Source organism: Ostrinia furnacalis, unplaced genomic scaffold (genome assembly GCF_004193835.3).
Source record: "Ostrinia furnacalis isolate ACB-3 unplaced genomic scaffold, ASM419383v2 OfSCF2106, whole genome shotgun sequence".
In the NCBI taxonomy this organism is placed as follows: Eukaryota; Metazoa; Arthropoda; class Insecta; order Lepidoptera; family Crambidae; genus Ostrinia; species Ostrinia furnacalis.
Genome location: NW_021132345.1, coordinates 356,319 through 372,740, shown reverse-complemented (window position 1 = coordinate 372,740; position 16,422 = coordinate 356,319). Strand labels below are relative to the sequence as shown.

Genomic DNA, 16,422 nt, shown 5'->3' with positions numbered 1-16,422 from the left:
ATTAATATTTCCTATCCTATTAGCTACCTATCCAAATGCAAATGTAACTTATTTTAGAAATTGCTCTTATTATTATTTAAAGTTACATTCAATGCAAATTAGTTCTTATTATTGCATTTTATTGAAGCCGGTTTGGTCAGTATCCATTATGATCAAATTTCTAATTAAATTAACATTATAATCAATTGATTGTCAGGCATTATTCATGGAATAATATTCGGTAGCCATTCATGTGGTAAAATTACGCATTAAGCAAGAACCGTTGTTCATCTTACTACCTACGGTTCATTGCAATATTTGATTAAAGCTATTCTATGATAAAATCATAGTTGAAATGCAATTTAAGGTGATTAATCAATATGTAGGTAAATTGAATAAAGTAGGAAGCTAATTAAAATACTTTATTGACATGACAATAATTTCCGATGAATAGGTACTTCATTTATTTATAGAAACCAACAGCGATAATATTAGTTAAATAAGATTTAGACTGATAGTATGGCAAATAACAGGTTTTCCTCATTATAAAAGAACATTGTTGTTGGAAAAATATATGAGTAAAAGAACTTAATGGTACAGTAGGTATACAATTAGGTATATTTTAATTCAAACATTTCTTTATACTTGCCTCATAAGCCTCATATGTTCGTAAAAGGTAGAGTCAGAAACTGATAATAACATAGAGGCTTTAAAAATTAGAGATCGAGTTTTTTTGTAACAAATGAATTCTACTCAGGTTAATGCTAATTCTTGTTATTTCAGTGCTTTTAATAGCAATTAATTTCAAGGTCTAACTGTGCGACTTTATTTAACCTCGCATCCATGCGAAATAAAACACGCTGTTCATTATATAACTCATTTAACCTCTAAGATCCTTGTTTTCAGCATCTTAGTACAATAGCTGGAGGCTCCAATTTAGATCCGATCGCATCAACTTATTCTCACGAGTCGCGAAAGCGGCGCGCGCGCAGCTTATAATATATGTAACCATTAGTTTTGCTATCTATATCAATGTGTGTCGAATGTTTTGCTAAAGATCTGTCGGGGTTAGAATAAAATGGTATCAATCAAGTAACGGTCATAACGTGGTCGGCCATTTTGATGATGATTTCTACATCTGATGACGTGATACGAGTTAGTGGTCAACGAAATTACTTGACCTCTACGAAGTTAAATAATTGAGTAAATTGGTAATTTAGTAAATTATTAAAATGAAAGCTTAACTTTCTGGAAAGCGCAGAGTAGGATGTCCACCAAATAGGTGGACTGACGACCTCATAAAGGTAGCAGAAAGGCGCTGGATGTAAGCCGTTACCAACCGGCTTTTGTGGAAATCATTGTAGGAGGCCTATTTTCAGCAGTGGACGTCCTATGGCTGAAATAACGATGATGATGAAAATTTGTCTACTGCTAAGCTATATTTGGGACAGATTTCAAGGTCAATGTATTTATGTGATATAAAATTAATATCGATTTCAATTCGACCTATTCGTGAAGCGAATTCAGATTGAGTGAATTAAAAACATATTATTCAAAGGTGCTGAGAATAACCACGCAATCATGTTTTTAATCTTAGAAGGCGGGCACTGAAAGGTTAAGGAACAAGATAGATCAGTTGTTCCCAAAGTTGTCTTGGCTACGACTCATCTAATACAAGTTTCTAAACTCGGGACCCATCTATAGGAAATTTCGCCCGCTTCCCAGCGGTTGGATGGGTATGGTGGTGTGTCGTTCTACAGGCAGGGCCCACTCAATGTTCGCTCGCGACCCACCACTGGGTCGCGACCCATAGTTTGGGAAACCATGAGATAGATAGTGATTTTTTCAACACCCTCTCACTCGGAACTTTTCAAACACTTAAAAGGTCGAACTTAGCAAATACCAATTAGGTATTACTACATACAAACTTAATAGCTTAGGTTAGACTATTTCCCGGAAAAGTCGGAACGTTTTATGTCAATCGGACATTATTTTATAGCTTTATAGCACGACTTTTGATCCTCATTTCCTTAATCTTAATTGCTTATACATTCAAATATTTCGCAAGTTCGCGTGTTTTACGTTACGTTCGCATATATTTAGCACCAAGAATCTGTGTCAATGCATTCTCATCATCTTTTATCTGTTATCTAACCCGCAAAGTATAACAGCATTATATCGCTATCGACGGAATTAGTTCCTCATGTTCGTAAAGTGTAAACGTCATTACTTCCCACTCTTTCATCAATAGAGTGCGGTTTACACGGCGCGATTGGTATCGTGAGCTTTTTCGGAATAAAATTGTCTTTTTGGGCTAATTTTGACCAATAGACTATCCTATTATCCTATTAGATACAGAAAGGACTAACTATTTGCAGAGATACAATTTTTCCCTGAAATATTATTGTTAGCCTATGCATGTAGTATACAGCTGGATATTTGGAGAATAATACCAGTAAAAGGTCCTTTACTTGAAAATTCTTTACTGACTCTACATTTTTGTGTTATTACTTTTAAACAAGCAGAAGTAAACAACTCTTCGATAGAGGATAAGCAATTTATTCTAGTGTAATAAATACTCACAAAATGTATGTCAAAACTTAAATAAGAGCCTAATTAACTATTTAAATACCATAAAAGCTTCACTATGACGTGTGGTTTAAGCCTTTCTTTCTTATAGATGCTTGAAGAGTCAAATAAAAACATTGATCAATACGTGACATGGTCTACCTCCATTAATCTACAAACACAATCTCCCCGATGACATCTCATATGTTTCTATAGTTTTTCATCGCTTCACACGGCAATCGACTGGTATAAACCCCATAGTACAAAACCACACGTCATTTGTCACTTTATGTTATACAACCATTGTGCTATAGGCAATTAAGAGTAAGATAGCGTTAAAATGGCCGATTGTTCGGTGATGGTAACTGATACCATAAGGTTTTTATAGGCGACAACAAAGCGCATAAGTTAAAGATGTTGAATTGTGGATATCAATATCAATAAAGCGTGTGTGAATGTGCGTTATGAACATTTTAAATAAAAAACTTGAAAAAATCGAACTGCCTAAGGCGGGACTCGAACCCACGACCTTCCGCTTGCCGGGCGACTGCTCTTCCAACTGAGCTACTTAGATACTGGAACATTAGTTGTTGTTGATGCATTATTTTTCCAAATCAGCTGGTGTTGATGACGTTACTTTCAGTGCAAGAAACTGAGCAGTTAGCAAAAGTGTTTAAAAGTTGAGACATTATTTTTTAAGCATATCTTTAGGTTTAAAGAACATTTATTTCTCATTAAAAACATTACAGTCACTTACATGAGAAATTAACAAATTTTATGTAGGTAGATAATTTACAAGTTGTCCAATAGCCAGAACAAGCAGATGTACTTCTGCGGGAACCGTCCTAACAAACCTGTACTTACGTGAACTTTGTTGTACATACGTTACGTTTAAGCTAGTTCCTTGCAAAGATTAAACCTAAAATAAGACATAAATACTGTTTTACTCGTATTTGGCGTTAAAACTAAATACTCACCTAAAGGCAAGAGTCAAATATTATCGAGTGAACAATGAGTAGCAATTATGGGGTCAAACCGAACAATTAGTGTACAGGTGCACAGTAATACAATAGAGCAATTTGTTATTATAACTCAGCCAATAAACTGTTTGTAAACAGTGTTTTGTTTTCTGCCTGTTTTACACATTCCATTGAGTTTATGAAGAGTCCGTAGAGACCAAATATATGTATACGTTTTGAATCTTACGCCCGTCTTCACAAACATTACTATGTGGTCTCCCAGTGCGCGTGGAAGCACAGGGTGACACACGAACCAATCACAGAGCTCTATTCAACGCTGTGCGGTCGACTTCGCATAGTGTTGCTGCTTTATTTAAGCAAGTATCGTTTGTGAATACGGGTGTAAGATACTTAAGTAAGCGAAGCTGCCAAATGGGGTCTAAATGAGCGGTGCGAGTATGCATAGCTCTTAATAAACGGGCGTTAGTCTATTATATTGAATGATTGATCTACTTCCTTGTATTTTATTTAGGTAGTTTGACAGCATAATACCTATTAAGATACACAAAATCTGGGGTATTTACATTCTATTTCGATTAGTAATGGAAATGAGATGTAGCTTGACCCACTGAACATAATAAATAATCATGTGGAGACGACTGAATGGAAATCAGCGAACATATAATTATTCTCCATCAATTTGACAGAAAATCTAGTACCGCAAAAGTATAAGAGATACTACAGAAAACAGTCGTGGAAACCCGAACAATTGTAGCTATTACCCACTCAAAGTAATCGGTTGAACTATGCCATCAACATAATTCAACCTTGACACCAGGGTCAATGGGAGGTGTCATGACATCCAATTCATCAAATCAACAAGCACTGTAATAGAGTGAGACAATGACAGAATCGTGGCACGCAGCTGACGACTAACTAGCTGTGATGCGCGCACGCAACGTCACTGTCAATCGGGGTGTAATTTATGCCACAGATTAAACAGTGCCAATGTCAAAATTTGAAGTGCGAAGTGAATGCTGAGGCGTTGATATACGGCATGGGTTAAGGGTCAAAGGTGTGAGTGATTGAAATAAACAAACTTTGTAAAACAGTATCACTGTTTTTTACACAATAGGTAACTTACACGCGCGTTGAAAGCTGGTTTGTACTTTTAAGTGAAGTTTTCTATATGGCATTCTGCGAGTTTAAAGCCCGTTTTCACCATCAATCCCTAATTTTAAGTGACCCCTTTGAAAACAAAATTCCTGTTATATGTTACCATAGAGGTCACTTAAAAGTTAGGGATTGATGGTGAAAACGGGCATAACTCGGGTGTAACTTTTAATTATTAAGGGGGTAAAGATATATTGATATAATAAGAAGTTTCAAAGATGGAGATACCATATTATTATACTTAAAAGCACGTGGTCCGATTAGCACGTGTCACTATACCTACCCATGAAAATAATTAGATGGCCATTTGATGAGGCTACCCTGGTATCATTAGGTTCCACAAAGTGAAGTATTTTGCATTCGTGGCCTGTATTTAAGGATAGGTTTAGGTACACTAATATTGCATCTGCGCAAAGAATGCTCCTCTACAATCAGAGGATTGTGAAAGAATTCCGAAAAGCTTCTTAAAGAAAGTCTGTCTATTTTAGTAACTAGAGTGAACCTTATGTCTTAAAAAAGTCGAGTCAGAGCTGAATAAAATTACTTCAAAAGACTCTCAAGATGTTTTTTCCTGACATTTATCATCTTTGAAGTATTTAACTAATAAGAGGAAATTTTGAATAATCTATACATATAAAAGAAAGCCGTGTTAGTTACTTCGCTTATAACTCAAGAACGGCTGAACCGATTTAGCTGAAAATTGTCAGGGAGGTAGTTTAGAGCCAGGAGAAGGACATAGGATACTTTTTATCCCGTTCGAAATTAAAAAGTCTGCTTATTTATTGCCATTAAGGCGGAACAAAGTTCGCCGGGTCAGCTAGTATCTATATATATAAAAGAAAGTCGTGTTAGTTACTTCGCTTATAACTCAAGAACGGCTGAACCGATTTAGCTGAAAATTGTCAGGGTACCTCCCTAGAGCCAGGAGAAGGACATAGGATACTTTTTATCCCGTTCGAAATAAAAAAAAAGTCTGCTTATTTATTGCCATTAAGGCGGAACAAAGTTCGCCGGGTCAGCTAGTCATTTATAAAGTCTGTAACTCCTTTGAGTTATTAAATTAGAACAAGAATTTGAGTTATTAAAGAAGAAACAAAATTAATTAGAAGAATTAGGAAAGCCTAATTATAACGTACCACTAGTCTTAGCAAAATTAAGTGGGCTTATTTATTTACGGTCAGCTTGGCAGCTGAATTCTCCCAAATACCTAAGTGTAATGTCTTAATCTGTTGACATTTTGATTGGAGATGAAAAATTATAGTCATTGTTATCATTGACGATACAACAGATGATTAGACGAGGCTCGGACGTGGTTTGTGAAATATTTAATGTTACACCAACGTCCTGACATTTCCCGCTCCTCAATTTTATGATCACGATCGAACACCATGTAATTTTGCGCTTTTGGTAAAAAATAGTTGTTATAGTATACATTTTAATATAAACTAGATCTAAATTACCAATTACAGACATAGCACATTATCGCCCATATTCACAAACGATGCTTGCTTAAGTGAAGCAGCAAATCGAACGCACAGCGTTGAATAGAGCTCTGTGAGTGCACTGTGAGACCTCATAGTAATGTTTGTGAATACGGGCGTCTTCACAAACATTACTATGAGCATCTACTGTACTGTACTGTAACATGCGTTCGGATGCGGTATCGGAATCGCACGTTTTAGAAACTCTATCGATGCAGCATCGCGATTTTGCGATTTCGTGCATTCGTAATGGGTCAGAATCGCGCGGTTTAGCGACTATGCAGCTACGCTGACTCTGCGTCGAGCTTCCGAAAAGCGACTCAATCGCCGCGTTTGTTTTTAAGTGTGCGGTGTGGAAGGTGTGGCCGCTGCATTGCTTCTAAAAAGCGCCTAAATCGCCGATCGCCGATGCTAAAAGAACAATGTGTGCTATGGCTTTTAAATAGCCATCAATTTAGCCATAACCTTGGCAAACACACGATAATTCAATAAAAGTTACGAAAGCTTTCCTTGTCGTGCTTCTCATTGTCAAGAATCGTGATCATCCTATTCAAAATACCTCACTGGCCATTTTTATTTGTTATAGCTGACTTGTCAGTACGGTAGCCTTAACATTTGTGCGGATTTAGATAAATAACCATACAATAAAGCTCGCAATATTGTTTTAAAACAGTAGACTAACGACGACAACAAAGTTATAGTAGGTAGGTAATTTTACTTAGGTTGGGTTGCACCATCTTACTTTATCTTTAACATACGACAATAATCTGTCAAATTCCATACAAAAAACACTAGTTGTCGTTAAGGTTACCGTTAAAGTGCAACTTAGCCTTAGTATGTTAGTTTAAGGATATCGAGACTGGTGGAACCTAGGAGCTAGGACATTTTTACAACAATGAATTTATGGCAATAAGATGATAAATCGACTGAAACAATGATTGAACTGTCTCAGTGTGTTCAACTTCCCACTTTCCTATTTATGATAACTTTATTCAAATTATACCTAGATATATCACAGATTTGCTAAAAAATAATCTACTACTGTCTCTTTTGTGTATTTCTTCCTTTCTTGTTTTGTATGGTGTCATCATCATCATTTCAGCCATAGGACGTCCACTGCTGAACATGGACCTCCCCTGCGTCCAGCGCTTCCCCGCTACCTTTATGATGTCAAGGGTGGGTTTATGTTTGTATGGTGTACAATAAAGTATGTTATTATTGGCACATTGTCTAACTACCAAATACACCGATGCCTATAACCGTTACCATCTACAATCTGAAGGGTCAGTGATTCAGAACAATTCATCACTCCTAATCTGTTTTAAAATGCCTTCGCCGGTTTCTTAGTACCCGTTGAAGCGATGTCTTTTGCAAGTACCGACACTGTTGCAATGATAATGGAATATTTTACATCTGAATTATAATTTCATCACGATATAATGGTTATTGTGAGTTAGGGCATCGGAAAAGGGGATTGAAACGTTTACAAGTTGAGCACTCATTCATGTGTGTGATTCGGAAGCAGCAGATTTGATTGAGTGTCACAATAAAGATCAATTAAAAATGTTTTGTATTTTGTAATTGGGTAAGAACATGTAAACTTTTGTGATATGTGCAAGAGCAAGAGCTTTGTTATGTTACATTTATTGATTACAGCTACTAAATGACATAGGTATGAAAGTTACTTTTATTAAAATATCGAGAGGTTTTACTACTTTTAGTAATAAACATCGGCGGTTAATTCTAAAGTAAAGCACAAATAGACATCATAGCATTATTAATAATAATAAAGAAGGGACTTACTTATCGCTAGAATGCCGACGAGTAATATCGCTCTGGTAATCATATTCGCTTCGAAACCTCTCGTCTTCCACCGCATCACAGTTCTGAAACAAAAGAAAAGTATTTTAATCAAAAACATGTAAAAATGATGAGGTTTTTTAAATAATTAACAATAAGCACTAATAGAACTTAAGTTTATAATACGTTTAAAGTTGTACTGAACAAACTTGCTTAAATATAAACATGCATAGAGGAAATTCAAAAATTCAAAAAAAATTGAATTTTTGAGTTTTGAATTTTTGAACAGATCACATAACCAATGACTAGTTATTTGAACCCGGGCTTTTTCTAGCAGTGTTTTTAAATATTTAAGTTAATATCTCGAAGCTCCTGTAGGATAAATAGTTACAAAGACACGTTACCGGCTGTTTATGTAAGTACTAGCTTTCCGCCCGCGGCTTCGCCCGCGTGGAATTTTGTCTGTCACAGAAAAAATTTATCGCGCGCGTCCCTGTTTCAAAAACCGGGATAAAAACTATCCTATGTTCTTTCCCGGGACTCAAACTATCTCTATGCCAAATTTCATCAAAATCGGTTGCGAGGTTTAAGCGGGAAAGCGTAACAGACAGACAGACAGACAGACAGACAGACAGAGTTACTTTCGCATTTATAATATTAGTTGGGACTAGTTGGGATACTAACGCCCGTATTCACAAACGATGCTTTATGAAGTGAAGCAGCAAATCGAACGCACAGCGTTGAACAGAGCTCTGTGATTCGTTCGTGAGTCACCCTGTGCGCCCACGCGCACTGTGAGACCTCATAGTAATATTTATGAATACGGGCGTTATTATAATACCTATGCCTGTGTTAAAATATTGTTTAAATGAAAATGTATCGAAACTGGTAGCTCAGGTAAAAGTGCCTCTATAAGTAGATTTTGAACCCTAGATTAGTCTAGATGCTATCAAGACAATTTTACATCAGATACACATCCGTGCACAAAAACAGACCCGAAATTAAATTAATTGCCGTAACCGCGAACTTTCACAAGCAAACGATTGTGCTTTGCAAGTTCAAATGTCGTCGAAAGCTGCACGAGAACATGCATTCTACAGTCAGCATCACAACTCAGGTATCAGTCTGTTAAAGCTTTCAAAACTGAAACAGTACTCTAACTACTGGTTTTAAGGTAGTTTTTGAGTTGTGTAAGGTTCCTTAGCGACTATACCAACGAAAGCAAAGATAGTCGACGTAGTTCACGACTCCCGATTCGTGCGCAGATCATCTGAAAAGCGATACCTCGTTCAGACAAGTAGATGTCAAAATAATTTAATTATTGTGTAGTAGCGCTCTGGGTTTGTTTAAATTCCCGTATATTAAGAGGCGTGAGTCACGGGGACTGATTAGAGCTTTCGCTTAAAGAAAACCTCTAAGGGCTATATTTCACCGGGCCACCATGGCGGCGCAACCAGTCGCCGCTACCAACAAAATGTATACAGCTTTGCGCAACCAAACGGACACCAGGTGAGTAACTCTCTATAGAGCTGTATACTAGAGATGGGCCGACTAGTCGCCGACTAGTCAGGAAAGCCGACTATTCGGCGTCATTTGTAGTCGGCCGACTAGTGACGACTATTCGGCAAAATATGCCGATTATAATCGGCGCATTACAAAACTAAATATGTGAATGAAATAAAACTCATAATCACCAAGATGATTGGTCTTCTACCAAGAAGGGCGTTTATCTCAACTACTTTTGACAGCAAAAATCAGTCTAAAGTGGTTTCACGTAATTAAAAAGTTTGGCAATCAGTCTAAATTCATATAAAGTTAAGATTAGTTAAAAATACCAGGAAATCCCCACGCCCTCGTGGTCCACACCATGAGGGTGGAGAGGAATCAGTGGGCCTAGGATGCGCGCCGCGATAAGCGTTTATCACGCCATTTTATTTTCCCATACATTTTGACGTCGATAAGAATATCACGGCGCGCATCCTAGCCCAGCAGGAGGCGATTATATTATTATTGTCCCCTCCCCTGACCCCTCCGCAGTCGAAAATTATGACATCTACCGTAGGTACTATTAAGTGATTGTAATGTTGCTTTTAATTTTTTCTCATAATAAAGAAATCTTATTTCTCAAGAAGTTATTGTATATCTCTTATAAATCTAGATATTCTTATTTCTTTGAAAATCTAGATATTATTCTTCGAACAAGTAGGTATTAGAATAATCGGCATTGCCGATTAGTCGGCCGACTAGTCGGCAATTTGGAAACCGATTAGTCGGCTAGTCGGTTATTCGGCAAAGACCATAGTCGGCCCATCACTACTGTACCTATACATTTTGTTGGTAGCCGGCGACTGGTTGCGCCGCCATGGTGTCCCGGTGAAATATAGCCCTAACATTTCAGCAGCCGTTTCGTGCTAAAAGAACAAAAGTTGTTTGGTTTGTTGTGATTTTGTTTCTTAAGTGTAATGACGTCATTTCACTGATATTTATTTATACGTAAATTATGCTAAAATATAACTTTTACCCGCGGCATTTCCCGCGTGGATTTCGTTCTGTCATTAACAGTGTCGTTTTGTGACTTGTTTAATTGGTTGTTAACACGAGAAATGCCTCAATCATGAACAAACTTTTCATCCTTTTTAAGGCTTTGTCTTTCCAAGGTCTAATCTATCCACCATACCAAATTTCATAAATTTGATACAATTTTTGCTCAGGTGTTACTTCCGCAATATTTAAACTAATATTATTATGGAAAACGGCTTCCTGAAACTATTTTGCCTTCAATATTTGACGTAGTCAAACTGATATTAACTATCATGGAAAGCACCTTTCTGAAACGTATTTAATTTTGCCTTCAAACCTGACGTAGCATATCTTAACCCCCTACAATTTGCGTAACCAATATCGACTTTTCATCTTCCCACAATCCGTCACGATCGATACCATGGATCGATACCGTTGTTGATTGGCTAATTGGGGGTCTGCTCATCTTGGGTCTGATTGCTACCTCTCAGATCCAGATAGCGAGCCTTCCTGGTTGGTTACAGCACAGGTTAAGTAGGGTGCTTTGAGGGGTCTTGATACAAATATGATAATACTAGAGGTTGGAAAAGAATAAGATATTTGTATAAATAAAGGTGCTGCAAAAGGACGGGTTTTGAAAGCGTTATTTTTATTGTACAATAGATATAAAATAAACTTTCTTAAGATTAGACTTGATCCATGATACTTGAAGGTAAGTAAAAAAAAGATGGCTGTTCAAAACTAATCAGCATATCAATATTAAGGCCTTATCAAGGCTGAAAATAAAGAACTCGAGAATTACTACTGTCCGTGGACAGTTGTCCAAGACATCCAGACAGTCGTCCGACAGACGTCCTGTCTTACAATTCATAGAAATATTAATAACTGCAATAAACCAGCTCGCTTTTTTTTAAATCAATCTGCTTGTGTGGCGAGTCGTGATTCCGTGAAGACCTGCCGGGTTGAAATGTCAAGCCTTTCAGAAGTTCAGAGCCACGAATAGGTCTATAACTTATTGCCTTATCAGATAGGGAAGTGTTGAGGCATAGTTCACTAATTGCAGCTTAATTGTAAGGCTGCACTGGCACTTGGAAAATGAGCGGCGGGAAGATGCATTTGACGGTGTATTTTCCACTAAAAATGTGGCAGAAAGCTAGATCTTTTATATGTATACTGAGACTTTGGATCATCATCATCATTTCAGCCACAGGACGTCCACTGCTGAACATAGGCCTCCCCCAATGACTTCCACATCGCACGGTTGGTAGCGGCCTGCATCCAGCGCCTTCCTGTTACCTTTATCAGGTCGTCAGTCCACCTTGTGGATGGACTTTGGATATTTGGGTCAATATTAGTGGATATGAGCAACTGTTACACTATGTATTATCTAGAGAAGGTTCTAATAAAACAATGTAGAGACGAAAGCTCATCATAGACTCATTCCTGTTGAAAATAGCTCGACATCACCATGGACCTATAAAAAAAGTCGGACGGATTCTCATCAACAAAATACTGTGACATTAGGATACACCAGCTTGCCCGTACGTACAGGCCGGCACGCACACATTCACACCCTGATACACCACTTCGAGTGCAAACTTCACACAGTTGACACATTTAAGCAGCGAAAAAACAACACGAATACGACATGTCTTGTGTGATGAAATTGTGTAAAAACCGTTCTGTTCGAACAAACAAAAATTAAGGAATCACATTTCACAGGCAAAATAATAATCCAATCACTTATTTCCCGACATTAAAATATTGAAATTAATTGAAATCAAACGTCATTCACTCGAAAAAATAATACGTCAAAGACCAGTGTTCTCAGTTATTTACGTGGGAAAATTACCCGAAATATGGGAAATTAATAATAATTTTAGGACTTTTTAGTTATTTATTACGCATACTATGGAAATAAAATAATTTATCATAATAATTGTGTTTTAATAGGATATATTTTCATAGGCAAATTTGATCCTTCCCAAAAATGTGGAACTGCGAAATTCAAATTTTCTTACATTAATTGCAAGTCAGTGTCAGGTTGTATGTTAAAAAAAATCTATCAGAGATAATAATAATATATTGATGATGCATAAGATTATGATTATAATGTACACAAGATTCGTAATTTGTAACTGCGTGAATCATTTTTGATCAACATTATGTACATACCCTGACACACTGACTTGCAAACAATGTAAGAAAATTTGAACATTGAAAATTTCGCGCCTACCTCAACGCATTCACCTTTCATCCTTTTAAAATGGCACGGAATAATTCTGTCTACATTTCCAAGTAACATCTGCCGATCTATGTTTTTGGCATCCCTAAATTCACTCACACAATAGACAAACGCCAAAATTTTGCGTCACAGTTTTGTTGTAGCGCGAGTTCCGTCCGCCTTTTTTTATAGGTCCATGGACATCACATTATGTATGGATGGACGTATGAACAACAGGACGTCACGGTAACATTTTTTGAAGTTGTAAAAAATAACTATCTTTCTACAAAAAATGTATAATCTGATGTGCTGTTGAGCTACTTCGACCGCGTGGAATAGTTACTTTGGGTTTGTGATGATTTTAGTCTAATCCTTCCTCGATAAATGAGTTGTCTAACACCACAGATATAGATTAGAGTAGAATACAGCAAGTTGCTAGTCAAAGCGTGCCATTCCGATATGTCCAAATGGACATACATGGTCGAGTGATGTTCATGTAATCCGATTACAACAATCGGATACGATGATTTTACGAGGACAGTAGTACGAACACGGTAGAGAGAAGAAATTATTTACGGATTGAGAATTGTAATTAACAGCAACGAGTTACAAATATGTGATTAATTAGAATAAAGTAGCAGTAGAAGAATTATAAAACAAGTTAGATCAGTGATCGCGGAAGACAGAGTGCACTGTATAACGTCGAAATATACAAATCAAGAAGTTAGGTCAGTGATCGCAGTATACACTAAATTACTAGTCTATGTATACGACAGCCGAGATTTTGTCGTTTAGAAATATCTTCAAAACTAGGTACCTGACTTAGCTTTATGAAAGAAAACGTATTGGCAAAACTACGCAATTTTACATTTATTAAAAATAAAAAACTTGAGTACTGTTTCTTTATTTTATGAAACTAGGTCATTTACTTACTAGGATATTTAAAAGTATGGAATTAAGTATGAATTACTAGTAGTACCATTTAACATAATGGAATAACGATCATTACTTTCATAAACATTAGGCACAACAAAAATATTATTTGCAAATTAATAATGTAGAATTGTAGAATAACGTCTACCTTTACACAATTGTTTTAATCCACAGTCAGACTAGAACTACTATAAATTTAACAAAATATCAGTTTTATCGGAATTAATTAATTTTCGAATCGAGTCACACGATATCATTCGATGACTATGCGAATGCAGTACGATGATACGATTACTTTTACGTTGCGGCAATCACTAAAATTCGCATTAATTAGAATAAAGTAGCAGTAGAAGAATTATAAAACAAGTTAGATCAGTGATCGCGGAAGACAGAGTGCACTGTATAACGTCGAAATATACAAATCAAGAAGTTAGGTCAGTGATCGCAGTATACACTAAATTACTAGTCTATGTATACGACAGCCGAGATTTTGTCGTTTAGAAATATCTTCAAAACTAGGTACCTGACTTAGCTTTATGAAAGAAAACGTATTGGCAAAACTACGCAATTTTACATTTATTAAAAATAAAAAACTTGAGTACTGTTTCTTTATTTTATGAAACTAGGTCATTTACTTACTAGGATATTTAAAAGTATGGAATTAAGTATGAATTACTAGTAGTACCATTTAACATAATGGAATAACGATCATTACTTTCATAAACATTAGGCACAACAAAAATATTATTTGCAAATTAATAATGTAGAATTGTAGAATAACGTCTACCTTTACACAATTGTTTTAATCCACAGTCAGACTAGAACTACTATAAATTTAACAAAATATCAGTTTTATCGGAATTAATTAATTTTCGAATCGAGTCACACGATATCATTCGATGACTATGCGAATGCAGTACGATGATACGATTACTTTTACGTTGCGGCAATCACTAAAATTCGCCAAAATGACACTAATGACGTTTAAAAAGTGGCACGCTCGGCTTCATACAATTTTTGACACATGCTGCATCTATCCATATCTGTGTCTAACACCGAAAGAATTTTTCAAATCGGACCACTAGTTTCTGAGATTAGCGCATTTAAAGAATAGTCCAGTAGAATTAGCTTTTAAATCGGAAATAATTCCTACAAAAGATTTTATTGTTTTAATGGCTTCATTGGTTGCCCATTAAGGCTCTCCTAAGTTTTCGATTTCGACGGAGTTGTACTTAAGTGGTGGGGGCCCCAGAAAGAGGCATTTTTTCGGTTTTCCGGTTATACCGCGTAAAGGACTTACCCTATCAAAAAGTGGTCTTCATGACGGTTGAAGGGCACTTAATCCTGCATTGAATAAGACCAAATTCATATGTTTTGGACAAACCGTTCTCGCGCTAAAGTTCGGCAAAGTAGAAAATATACGTATAATTAATGTCCCTCTCCACGTCCAATGGTTTGTTACCCACAGACTTCCAAGTCTTGAAAAGGGCCACCTCAACCAGTGTAACCCTTTGAAGGCTTACGAGCTTGATGCGCCTATCCTTGTTCGTCCCAGCCGTTCCTTAACTGCGGTTGTTGCACCTCTTCCTGGCACTCACCTGAACGACTCTGTGTTACCTACTGTGGCTGCCCCTCTTCCTTGTATCCTCCTGCATGACTACGTTGCCTAGCCGTATGGCTGGTCTAAGGTTCGACGCCAAAAATAAACAACAACAAGTTCATATTAAAACGCTGAAGAGTTTTTTGTTTGTTTGTTTGAACGCGCTAATCTTAAGAATTACTAGTTTGATTGAAATCATTATTTTTGTGTTGAATAGCTCATACATTGAGGAAGGCTATAGGATATATACAATCACTCTACGACTAATAGAGGCGAAGCAGTAAAGAAAAATGTTGCAAGCACGGGAAATAGTATTTAAACTATTTTCACTCGTACAAAGTTGATTTTGAGGCGTCGAACCTTTTACCAGGCATATGGCTAAGCAATGAAATCGTACAGGAGGGTACAAGGAAGAGGGGCAGCCACATTAGGTAACACAGAGTATTAGGTAACACAGAGTCGTTCAGGAGAGTGCCAGGAAGAGGTGCAGCAACCGCAGTTAAGGAACGGCTGGGACGAACAAGGATAAGCGAATCAAACTCGTGAGCCTTGTTAGGGTTACACTGGTTAAGGCGACCCTTTACAAGGCTTGGAAGCATGTGGGTAACAAGCCATTGGACGTGGAGAGGGTCATTAATTATACGTATATTTTCTACTTTGCCGAACTTTAGCGCGAGAACGGTTTGTCCAAAACATATGAATTTGGTCTTATTCAATGCAGGATTAAGTGCCCTTTAACCGTCATGAAGACCACTTTTCGATAGGGTAAGTCCTTTACGCGGTATAACCGGAAAACCGAAAAAACGCCCCTTTCGGGGGCCCCCACCACTTAAGCACAACTCCGTCGAAGTCGAAAACTTAGGAGAGTCTTAATGGGCAACCAATGAAGCCATTAAAGCAAAAAAATCTTTTGTAGGAATTATTTCCGATTTAATAAATTTTTGTGTTTAATTCTACTGGCCTAGAAACAATGTCTTCAACTTTATAATATTAGTATTAGATGGATAATACTGTGTTTCGCTTGATGTGCGTTTGTCCTTTTATTATTCCAATCCCAGAATTTTAATCAACGCCCGACCTTGGGCCTTTCTTCATTGTTCACCTTTAACTTAATCATGTGTCTGAATAGCTTGTTTATTGCGAAGAAAATAAGTAATTTCGAAACCTTATGTTTGCTGCTTGTCT

The 16,422-nt window shown here is 36.9% G+C and overlaps 1 protein-coding gene across 2 annotated transcripts in view; it reads right to left on the bottom strand.

The window, feature by feature from the left end:
- Window positions 1-16,422, bottom strand: part of thw (chitin-binding domain protein thawb) — a 94,725-nt gene that overhangs the window by 8,981 nt on the left and 69,322 nt on the right. For both annotated transcript variants that reach the window (XM_028307201.1, XM_028307200.1), the window contains exon 4: window positions 7,964-8,046. In XM_028307201.1, the coding sequence (XP_028163002.1) occupies window positions 7,964-8,039 (76 nt within the window). In that variant the 5' untranslated portion in view covers window positions 8,040-8,046. The remainder of the gene's footprint in view (window positions 1-7,963; window positions 8,047-16,422) is intronic.